This window comes from Limulus polyphemus, unplaced genomic scaffold, assembly GCF_000517525.1.
Source record: "Limulus polyphemus unplaced genomic scaffold, Limulus_polyphemus-2.1.2 Scaffold3608, whole genome shotgun sequence".
Lineage (NCBI taxonomy): Eukaryota > Metazoa > Arthropoda > Merostomata > Xiphosura > Limulidae > Limulus > Limulus polyphemus.
Window position 1 is genome coordinate 1 of NW_013669218.1, and position 11,906 is coordinate 11,906.

Genomic DNA, 11,906 nt, shown 5'->3' on the forward strand with positions numbered 1-11,906 from the left:
CTCGTATTCTATGAACACAACTGAAGCAACACCATTCATCTGTATGTTCAGTAGTCTTTCTGCAACATGGTATAATTTTCGGGGATTTTTTTGGTACAACATGGTATAATTTTCTGGGATTCTTTAGTACAACATGGTATAATTTTTGGGAATTCTTTGGTACAGCATGGAATAGTTTTCATCCAAGTAAAAACTAATATCGAAGAAGATAACATAACTTCTGTCAAACAATATGACATACAGTTTGGTGAGGTTTAAACATAAATGTAGTTCAGTAAGCCAGCTGTTATCATAGGGTTGGTAGACTCTATATGTAGGAATGACCAAGGTACTCAATAGGCATAATACAAATATTCACGTTTAAAAATCAACAATGGCCGAGAGTTTTACTTTATAAGATTATTGTCGCTCACTTTCATGTGTTTCTTTACCCAAGTCCAAAAACACGACAAGAAACCATCACCAAGATACCAACCCACCAAATCTTTCTTCTCTGTTTCCACTTTATCACTAACGACAGTTTAAACCTTAGTCCACTCTATGTGTTTCTGGGCAGTGCACGATGTCATCGCTTAATCGTAATAACTAGTAGTAATTAAAATAAAATCATAATTCTAGTGTTAGCGATGTTATCACTACCCCTTGAAGTTAGCGTTTTCATAGAATATGTGCAACATGGTATAATTTTCGGGGATTCTTTTGGTACAACATGGTATAATTTTTGGGGATTCTTTGGTACAACATGGTATAATTTTCAGGGATTTTTTTGGTACAACATGGTATAATTTTCGGGGATTCTTTGGTACAACATGGTATAATTTTTGTGGATTCTTTGGTACAACATGTTATAATTTTTGGGGATTCTTTGGTACAACATGGTATAATTTTCGGGGATTTTTTTTGGTATACCAAAAATATCTGAAAATTATACCATGTTGTACCAAAAGAATCCCCGAAAATTATACCATGTTGTACCAAAAAATCCCTGAAAATTATACCATGTTGTACAGCTTCCAGTATTTATTGAGAGAACAGAGTGGCTGTATATCCTTAGAAGGATGTGATACACCTGCTGTGAAAGTTTAAGCATCTAGGTAAACATTGTACTATAATTTGTTATGGTTACACAAGGCAGGAGATCATCCATTACCTAATTTTTAACTCTCGCAATTTGATGAATGAATCACACGTTTGCCCACGATAACTTACCGCCTTTTACCGTGTGTGTGTCTGTACTTTATAAGCGTTCACCAGACGCTCCCTTAAATCTGTTTGTGTTGAAATGATACATTTCTCACTCTGTTCATTGAAGACAAATTCATTGATTTTGTCGCCAATTTTGACAGCGGAAAAGGTATGGTTCATGGAAAAGGAGGTTTCGTAAGAACTCCCGAAACCGCCCTGGGAAGGCCATGCAAACTGAATTAAGATATTTGATGTTATAAATCAATAGAAATATTGTAGGGATATATAAACATGCCCTCGTTCAACATTCTTTTCAACACTTGGCTGCAGCATGAAAATCACGTGAATCTCAACTACCGCTAAGTGGACATTTGAGACAAAGAGATAAAAAAAATCAGTAATTCAATTTCAATATGTTTTAAATTAATAAAAATAACCAAGATATTTAGTGCTATGTCTAACTAAATTAAAGTTTAACAGCAGGACATTAAAACCTTTGTTTCATTGTTTTTGCTTTTTGCAAATAAGTTCATTTCACTGCACTAGTTGATGACGTATTAAGTAATAGTTATTTTACAAGGATTGTTAAAATGAAGAAGAGGAAGAAAAAAAAAACGCACGCTCTTGTTATAGAAAGGTGCATCAAGATTCGCTCTTTTGATGATTAACCAGATGGACTTGAAATTTCATTATACATTAATTCTGTAAGTTAAATCTTCTTCAAGTCTTTGCAGTGCTGCACAGTTAAACTTTCTCATGATTTTAAAATACTGTTACGTCTCTGGTCGTTTCTTAATTTTCCGTAGAAATTCTTTCCGAAGAACTTCAGCGATACAAGTCCTTTCTTAAATAAAACTAGTTTATTCTATCTCAATTCAACTTTGTAATACACTTAATTTCCACAGTTACTTTAACTTAAACACACGCTAGAATTCCAACGATTCACGCACTTTACTTACGGCTTGACTCGATTATCTGTCTCTATATCTCTCTGTCTGCAATTATTCTCATGCCGTCACTTCATTTGCCGGTTTATATATATACAAAAATAGAGGGCGCGTCTGGCAAACACTCGAGCATTCACGAACGTTCTAGATACTCATTACGTGTTACCAGCGTCACGTGAATTCCGCTGTCGTAACAATACTTCCCCAGTTATATCAACGTAAGTACTATATCCGTCTATTTATGTAAGTACTACATCCGTCTATTTATGTAAGTACTACATCCGTCCGTTTATGTAAGTACTATATCCGTCCGTTTATGTAAGTACTATATCCGTCCGTTTATGTAAGTACTATATCCGTCTATTTATGTAAGTACTATATCCGTCTGTTTATATAAGTACTATATCCGTCTGTTTATATAAGTACTATATCCGTCTGTTTATGTAAGTACTATATCCGTCCGTTTATGTAAGTACTATATCCGTCCGTTTATGTAAGTACTATATCCGTCCGTTTATGTAAGTACTATATCCGTCTGTTTATGTAAGTACTATATCCGTCTGTTTATGTAAGTACTATATCCGTCCGTTTATGTAAGTAATATATCCGTCTATTTATGTAAGTACTATATCCGTCTGTTTATATAAGTACTATATCCGTCCGTTTATGTAAGTACTATATCCGTCCGTTTATGTAAGTACTATATCCGTCTATTTATGTAAGTACTATATCCGTCTGTTTATATAAGTACTATATACGTCCGTTTATATAAGTACTATATACGTCCGTTTATGTAAGTACTATATCCGTCTGTTTATGTAAGTACTATATCCGTCTATTTATGTAAGTACTACATCCATCCGTTTATGTAAGTACTATATCCGTTTGTTTATGTAAGTACTATATCCGTCTGTTTATGTAAGTACTATATCCGTCTGTTTATGTAAGTACTATATCCGTCTATTTATGTAAGTACTACATCCGTCTGTTTATGTAACTATTATAACCGTCTTTTTATGTAAGTACTATATGTTTATTTATGTTTGCCATTTAGCTCCAAGAGAGAAACATAAAAATATTTGGAACTCGAGAGGAAGGCCTTTAGGTCTAAAATTTGACAGCAAAGGAAACCTTTATGTAGCAGATGCCTTCTGTGGACTACTAAAAGTAGATGTTACAACAGGTAAGAAACAGAAAATTATTAAAACTCTCTATATGTCTTTACTTATTACACAGTTTCTTGTCAGAACTCTGTCTTTATCTCCATTATACATATATATGTATATATATATATATTATTACACAGTTTCTTGTCAGAACTCTGTCTTTATCTCCACAATACACACACACACACACACATATATATTATTACACAGTTTCTTTTCAGAACTCTGTCTTTATCTCCATTATACACACACATATATATTGTTACGACAGCGGAAGTCACGTGACTCTGGTAACACGTAATGAGTATCTAGAAAGATCGAAGAACCTGTCGAACGTCCTAGCGTTTGCTAGACTCGCGCTCTTATAGTATATAAGCCGGCAAATAAAGTGACAATTGAATTGCAGACAGATAGATATAGAGACAGATAATCGAGTCAAGCCGTAAGTAAAGTGCATGAATCGTTGTGAATTCTAGCGTGTGTTTAAGTTAAAGTGACTGTGGAAAGTAAGTGTACTGCAAAGTTGAATTGACAAAGAATAAACTAGTTTTATTTAAGAAAGGACTTGTATCACTGAAGTTCTTCGGAAATAATTTATACGGGAAATTAAGAAACGACCAGAGACGTAACAATATATTATTACACAGTTTCTTGCCATATATACATACATATACATATTATTTAAACATAATTTGTTTTGTAATATATTGAAGATAAGTGAGAAATATATATAGTGTGAGGAAGAAGAAATAATTGTGGACGTTATCCATTATATCAACGAATATCAAAAACATAGAGTAGGAGTTATATAGAATCCATATGTTCTAAAAAATACATTATTAACACATTAACGTACTGTTGAAGTTGGATAAGATAGAAACATTTTAGGTTTTATAAATACTGTTTGGACAGTATAAACATTAAATTAGGATTTTATCGTTACCGTTTTAACACTGTAGAAATATTAACACAAAAAAACGGAAAAAGGATTAATATCTATAATTAACACTTTCTAGTATAAGTAATAAATTCAATTTTTTCGTAAGTTTCCAGGTTGAATTTGTTATATAATTATTATTTTTATTTTCACTAGTATAAGCTTTCTAGTATAAGCAGTATTTCCACGTTTTATTAATTTTTCGAGGTTGAATTAGTTATATAATTATTATTTATTGAAGTCAAGATTTTCCAACAAGAAGTTTATTTGTCAGTTAGTAACCAGTTATTATTCAGTTAATTCGAGTAATCATTTTTAACTAGTAAAATTTTGTCTTTTTTAAAGGCTGGTTTTTGCGGGAAAAATAATTAAAAAAATACGAGATTTTTCATGTATTTTTTAGCGATCATACGCATTGTATTTTTACTTATTCATATTTTGAAAATAAATCGAGAAGAGTAAAATGCCACCTAGAGATTGATTGTTTTACAGGAACTGTTAAACGGTTGCTTCCAATATCGACCGTTGTGGAGGGTAAGGCGGTCAGTATGCCTGACGATTTGGCGATCGACGAACAAGAAGGAGTTATCTATTTTACAGATTCTACCACCAGGTGGTCACTTCGGGATCTCATTTTCATCTGTCTGGAACATGAAAACTCGGGAAGGTGAGAATCTGAAGCAACAGTTCATCACGAGAGCTGTGAAAATTGTTAAGTTTTACTGTAGATAAGTTGACTTCAAGAGAATTAAAGAAATTGGAATTTTAAGCATGAGTGTGCACGTTGGCTGAGCGGCCACTTAATTCATAGACCCCCCCCAGAATTCAGGTAGATTTCGAACTATTGCCCAAAATGAAAGCAGGAAGAGAGCAGTACCCGTCGCCACCAGAAATTTGTCAGGTTCTTTGAACCGAAATATGGGACTTAGTGCCACTTTTATAACACGCCCACAACTGAAAGTGCGGAGCGTGTTTTAGCGCCATGCTGTATAGGGGCTCGAACCTAGGACCTTTTTGACAAAATTTTATAGATTAGGGTTCTCATGAATGAGAATTCATGGTGTTTGTGGTCAGGTTTATAAAACAAATGCTGTAAGGAAAGCTTCTAGAAGTACAAAAACTCAAGATTTCTTGTCTCTCGTGTAAATAAACATTAAAACCGAGAAATAATGATTCCATTACCTATTTCGTATCTGTGATATCAGACATCCAGAAAATATAACCTAAAATTCATCCTAATTGAAAGGGTTAATTTACAGTATGTGACAGCATCTAATCTTTTCTGCCTCTGATGGAACATTAAAAAAAACAAAACAAAAAAAAACGTTGTCGTTGTTTCCATATTTATACGTTTCTTTCCTTAAGCTACGCATAACCAGTGAATCAAGTACCTTGTTAGTTTAATTTCCTATATATCTTTCACCCTTCACTTATTGTTGTTTGCTTAGAATAAACCAGTGTATTATTTTCCTGTTTTTTTTTTCAGCACGATCTCATCTTAGTGGACTGAAAAGTGTATAATATAAACGTGTACAATTGTTGTGGCTATTTGTCTGTCGTAAATGTCTTTGAGATATCTATCAATAAAACTAGCTGTGTTTTTACAGTTTTACTCGGGCTTCGACTTGTTACGTTTGGACGAGGGCTATTAATCTTTACGCTCGCCCAGTTTTATTACACTTAACTTTTGGCGTTACAGTCGTAAATCTTTCTACGTACTTAAGTATATAACTAGTTACGGGCCAATCTGCCTTTCTCATCCCTTGTGACTCACGTGATATCTCCCTTATCCACGAACCTGAGTTTTTATCCCATTGTTGAAAACACGTGGAAAAGTTTGCTTGGAGAACAAACACTAGCCAGTAGAATACACGTGGGAACAATCGTTTCCAGTATCAAAAAATGAGCTTCTTGTCTATGGCCTAACCGTTTAGTCGCTGCAAAACTTGTGTCAAAATTTTTAAGATACTCATTATTTGTTCCACCTGCTGAACAACCTTGTTTACAAAATAACTTGATTTGATTTTAAGATGTCTCTTTTAATTTCAGTTGTAATATACAAGGTTGAATATGTTATATTCACTCGATTTTGAATATTCAAATCAGCAAGCCACATGGCAACTACAAGCGATATAAAATTGCAGTGGAACGGTGTGTATCAGAATTACATTATAGTATTGTTTGACCGCTTTTGGAAAGGGTAAGTAACAGCCCTGTACGACGCAAAATGCTCATACACTCTGATCATAAAGATGCGTTCTGATCGGGTATTTGTAACTTAGAAGATCGAAATGTCCCTTGTACTTAATGGAATTGGAAAAGAAAGAAATATGGATCAACTTGGGGTACCAGGACTACCTAGATAAAATCTGCAACAAGCTGCACTCCAGCCGTGGCAAGCAATACGGAATTTTGTAACAGGTGAGAGTCCACGAACACAAAAGTTAATGACACATGCCGTCCACGTGTTACATTCGACAGCACATAATATAATCAAGAAGAATCTCAATATTGGAACGAGACCAACAGAGTATGGGTTCATCAGTCGTACCTCCCGCTAAACGTCGCATACCTCAAGCTGCAGGAGAAAGAAGCGGGTATTCATGCTATTCTATATGAATAGGATTTTTGTGTGATTGAATATTCAGAAAGCAAACTTTAGTGTTCGATTATTCTTAATAAACCGTACACAGAGGTTGAGTACGTTACATTAAATCGATTTTGGAGCCTCATGATGTCGTTAAGGTCCAAGTCCTCATGTCTTGTCATGCTCTGTCTGTCGACCGTGCATCTTGACAATATCCATGTAGCATAGTTTTCATTGCAGAAGGTTCCGTCGCAAAGCTTGTCACGTACAAAGTTGAAGCTTTCCATGTTATATGACCAATGACAATATTAACTGTTTTTGTTAATAAAAGAAACTTCTTGACATTGTACTAACAACCGTTTTACACTTAGGGTAATAGCTTTTAACCTTACCACAAACCAAGCGTCAGTGATCGTGGACTCTATGTACTTTCCAAATGGCATACAGCTGTCTCATGATGGCAGTTTTCTACTGATTGCTGAATGGAGCAAGTTTAGGATAATGAAGTAAGTCAAGAAAACAAGTTTTGTTTAATAAACTAATATATAACTTTCAAATATAACAATAATAAAGTGTTATTAAGTTTGATGCCCTTCGTAAACTTACACAGAAAAGACGTTTTAGTTGTCGATGTAATATTACAGGATTTCGTGTCTTGCTTGGATCAAACTTTAATGAAGACTATTTTCAGAAAGAGAAAATTTAGTAACAAAACGTTTCCATTTTTCGTCTTAATCCACCTGACAACTTCACTTCTATTCTAACACGTGACGAGGTTTAACAAATTTGGTTAGAGAACAAGGAGAAAGAACGTGTTTACAAACGATGAACGATTATCTGTCATCTCGCATAACGATACAGAAATTTACAGAGCGGAATTAGCTAGCAATTTTGAAATGATTCATTTATGAACACCTTCCTTTGTTCTTGCTATTTGTCATAAACTTACTATTTTAAAATCTCATTTGCGTTACGCCTAATATAACCCTTTATTTATCGTTATTTGTATTACGGTGTTGTTGTTAAGTGTTAAGTGATGTTTATAGTAAACACTGCGTCACGTACAATATTGCCGTTAAGTGTTACGTGATGTTTATAGTAAACACTGCGTCACGTACAATATTGCCGTTAAGTGTTACGTGATGTTTATAGTAAACACTGCGTCACGTACAATATTGCCGTTAAGTATTAAGTGATGTTTATAGTTCACACTGTGTAATTTTGACTTTTATCCAAGAAGTTTTTCATGAAAATTGTATCTTTCAAGTACCTACAACATAATCATTGTGTACAATATTTGAATACAGGCAAACAAAGTATTTTATTCCGTATTTTCCATTCAAGATACTATCTTAAAGGAGAGTTCAAAGGAGTACTAGAGATTTTCATCGACAATCTCCCTGGAGAGCCTGACAATATCCGACCAAGTACAAGTGAAGGTTACTGGGTAACACTAACTGGGGGAAGGAGTAGAGGGCGCCCGTCATTGGTTGATATTAGTTCCGAATATCCCTTTGTCAAGAAAGTAGTGGTGAGAACTTCCCACCTTCTCGGCTCTCTCTTGGAACAACTCACCAGTATCTGGCCGCTTGAGTTTTTAACAAAAACTAGTGAAAATGTAAGGGTTCGTTTCTTTTTGTGACGTCAACATTTCGTATTGTTACTCACCATTAACACCTGACTGTAGTTTGAGAAGAACCAGATTGTCTTATTAATTTACTTGTATTGTTACTCACCATTAACACCTGACTGTAGTTTGAGAAGAACCAGATTGTCTTATTAATGTACTTGTAATTTTTATCAGAGTGTCTTATTTGTTCACCGGTGGGACAGCGGTAAGTTTACAGTTTTACAACGGGGTTTGATGTCCCGTGGTGGACACAGCAGATAGCCGAATGTGGCTTTGCTCTAATACAAACAAACTGTCATACTAATTTTCTTGTAACTTGTCATGTGTTATGTTTGTTATGTGACTGTTATATTGGTAGTTTGTTATGTGGCTGTCATATTGGTAGTTTGTTACGTGACTGTCTTATTGGTAGTTTGTTATGTGACTGTCATATTGGTAGTTTGTTACGTGACTGTCTTATTGGTAGTTTGTTACGTGACTGTCATATTGGTAGTTTGTTACGTGACTGTCTTATTGGTAGTTTGTTACGTGACTGTCTTATTGGTAGTTTGTTATGTGACTGTCGTTTTATGTTTACTTGTAGTTTGTTACTAGCAAGCTACAAAATGATTTGATATTTATCACCAATGTGCAATTAAAGTCCACACCAGAAATTTTAGCTGAAATGTGTTTTTAAAAACCATAAATATTAAAAAACAAAAATTATCTAGCCTGTAATTCATAAACGCATTGTTTAATAGTTAATATATGAATATATATATAATTTTAACACACTTCTATTTCCATGTTTTTAATTATTAGCTGTTAACTTTTAATATTTGAATCTTTATTACAGTTACGCCATTTAAATTACATGTTTCAATGGGCATCTCATCATGGCCTAGTGATAGAAGTGGATGAAAATGGAAACATAAACCGAAGTCTCCATTCTCCGGATGGTAAGATCCCCATCCCTACTGAGGCTTCTGAAAATAACGGCCATCTTTACATCGGATCCTACTTCAATGATTTTGTAGCAAGAGTAAAGCTTTAAGTTCTGAGCAAACTACGCCTATCACCAGATTAAAAGCCTCATTACCCATTGTATAATACCCCTAACGGTGAAAAACATTAAATACAAAACTCTTAAAATATCACCTCTTGATTTATAATATTAAAGATGTATACTCCATTAAAGTTAAAATGCACAAAATATAGCTCCAGTTAAAACCCATAAAATTTGGTTTTAGTTATAACCCATAAAATCAGTTTTAGTTAAAATTTCAGTGTCGTAGCGCCTCTCCCCTCCTCCACCGGTGGTTCATCCGTAAGTCTGTGGGCTCATGACACTTAAATCCAGGTTTCAATACCTTCGGTGGGAGGAACAGAGGTAGCCCATCGTGTAGCTTTGTGCTTATCAACAAAACAAACAAATCAGTGCGATACATTTTGACTATTACTTCTATTTACGATGTGTTTGGGTTAATATGTTGATTTTCGACATTCAAAAATTATTTGTACCCCCGATTGATAGATATTGTTTTTGTCGTTTTCATCTTGAAATGTCTAAGATCGCTTAATTGTATATCGTCACCTTCCTTTTATCAAATACCGAAAAAAAAAAAAAGAATTTCAACAAATGTTTAATATTTTCTATAAAAACTGAGAATTGCTCGTTAACACAATGAATTGATTTGATGACGAGGAACCCACTTTGAAACAATAAAGTCTGAAGACAGCTTTGAGTGGGCAATCAAGAAAACTTCGTAACAAGTTTAACATAGTAACAAGGTTTTTGTCATTAGCAGATCTGGCCTAGACTTGGTGAAGTTCATAATTGTGTATGTTACAGATCTGGCCTAGATTTGGTGAAGTTCATAATTGTGTATGTTACAGATCTGGTCTGGACTTGGCGAAGTTCATAATTGTGTATGTTACAGATCTGGTCTGGTCTTGGTGAAGTTCGTAATTGTGTATGTTACAGATCTGGCCTAGATTTGGTGAAGTTCATAATTGTGTATGTTACAGATCTGGCCTAGATTTGGTGAAGTTCATAATTGTGTATGTTACAGATCTGTCCTAGATTTGGTGAAGTTCATAATTGTGTATGTTACAGATCTGGTCTGGACTTGGCGAAGTTCATAATTGTGTATGTTACAGATCTGGTCTGGACTTGGTGAAGTTCATAATTGTGTATGTTACAGATCTGGCCTAGATTTGGTGAAGTTCATAATTGTGTATGTTACAAATCTGGTCTGGACTTGGTGAAGTTCAATGTAAAAATATACTTTTGTGTTTATAATAGTTATATTACTTTCAACGAACAAGTATATAAACAAACTGTGGGTATTTGAATGGAGTCAATTTCTCTTCAAACATGACCAACCTGAAACAGGTATTAAAACATAATTTATACATCTCCACATTCCTTTCTCTTCAAACATGACTAACCTGAAACAGGTATTAAAACATAATTTATACATCTCCACATTCCGTTACATAGATGACTTAATTTACATAAATAACTTGAATTTTACTCCAAACTTAATATATCAGGAATAACTCGTAACAGAAAGAAGCAATAGTAATGATGTTCATACTAATTATTTAGATTTAGATATTAATTTTGTAGAGGGCAGAGTACTGTTGACTGGTTTTGATAAAATAAGATAATTTAATTTTCCCATCCTTTGTCTACCCACCCCCAGTAGTGTTATTCCGTGTATAATGTTAAAAGGTATTATTATATCTCAGTTAACAAGGTTTTTAATAGTTTGTAACCATAGTAATGATGTTCATACTAATTATTTAGATTTAGATATTAATTTTGTAGAGGGCAGAGTATTGTTGACTGGTTTTGACAAAAGAAGATAATTTAATTTTCCCATCCTTTGTCTACCCACCCCCAGTAGTGTTATTCCGTGTATAATGTTAAAAGGTATTATTATATCTCAGTTAAAAAGGTTTTTAATAGTCTGTAACCATAGTAATTCTGTTATGGATAATGTTTTATTAATTATAAGTAAACTGAAAAATAACGGATATAAAGACTGGCAATTAAATAAACTCTTTACACTTTTTATAATAAATACGAATATATCAAAAGAATAAACTATCGATTATGTAAAATACTTTATGGAGACATTAGAGGCCGTTAGTTACTCTTGGTTTAGAAGTAGCTAACTTTGAAAATATAACGTTATTCAGTATACCGGGACGGAAAGACTAACTTCAAGTAGCTGGGATTGTCACGGCTTTCCCGTGTTATACTTCCCGTATAAATCTTCAAGAGAAAGGCTGGATATATAAGAACTATTAAGGTAGGTTTGTAGTTCTGTTTAAGGTAATTTAGTTACGTTTAATATTTCTGTGTAAGGGGTGGAGGTTGGGAGTTATATATAGTACAAAATTTTAGGGTGGTTTAATTTCTAATTTAAGAACATTAAGGGTAACCGCCTTCCCACAACTGGCTATA

At 33.9% G+C, this 11,906-nt stretch overlaps 1 protein-coding gene across 3 annotated transcripts; it reads left to right on the forward strand.

Moving 5' to 3' along the window:
• The first annotated feature begins 2,911 nt into the window (after positions 1 to 2,911).
• Positions 2,912 to 11,495, forward strand: LOC106469676 (adipocyte plasma membrane-associated protein-like). 3 transcript variants are annotated; one of them, XR_002612896.1, is made up of 7 exons: positions 2,912 to 3,315; positions 4,728 to 4,902; positions 7,194 to 7,328; positions 8,167 to 8,440; positions 9,288 to 10,826; positions 10,892 to 11,193; positions 11,395 to 11,495. XR_002612896.1 is itself a non-coding variant. In XM_013930182.2 (5 exons), exons 1-5 carry the CDS (start codon positions 3,162 to 3,164, stop codon positions 9,483 to 9,485), a joined length of 936 nt encoding a protein of 311 aa, XP_013785636.2. In that variant the 5' UTR covers positions 2,912 to 3,161; the 3' UTR covers positions 9,486 to 11,199. The 3 variants fall into 3 exon arrangements, 1 of the variants encoding a protein (XP_013785636.2); XR_002612895.1 differs by having other exon boundaries at positions 9,288 to 11,193; positions 11,395 to 11,494; XM_013930182.2 differs by lacking the exon at positions 11,395 to 11,495 and having other exon boundaries at positions 9,288 to 11,199.
• The last annotated feature ends 411 nt before the right edge of the window (positions 11,496 to 11,906 follow it).

Bases quoted from the DNA above. Each gene is read 5' to 3' on its own strand.
- LOC106469676 (XM_013930182.2), top strand. From the start codon at position 3,162: ATGTTTATTTATGTTTGCCATTTAGCTCCAAGAGAGAAACATAAAAAT. The intron at 4,903-7,193 runs GTGAGAATCTGA...TTTTACACTTAG, and splicing joins GAACATGAAAACTCGGGAAG to GGTAATAGCTTTTAACCTTA. The intron at 7,329-8,166 runs GTAAGTCAAGAA...TTTCCATTCAAG, and splicing joins AGCAAGTTTAGGATAATGAA to ATACTATCTTAAAGGAGAGT.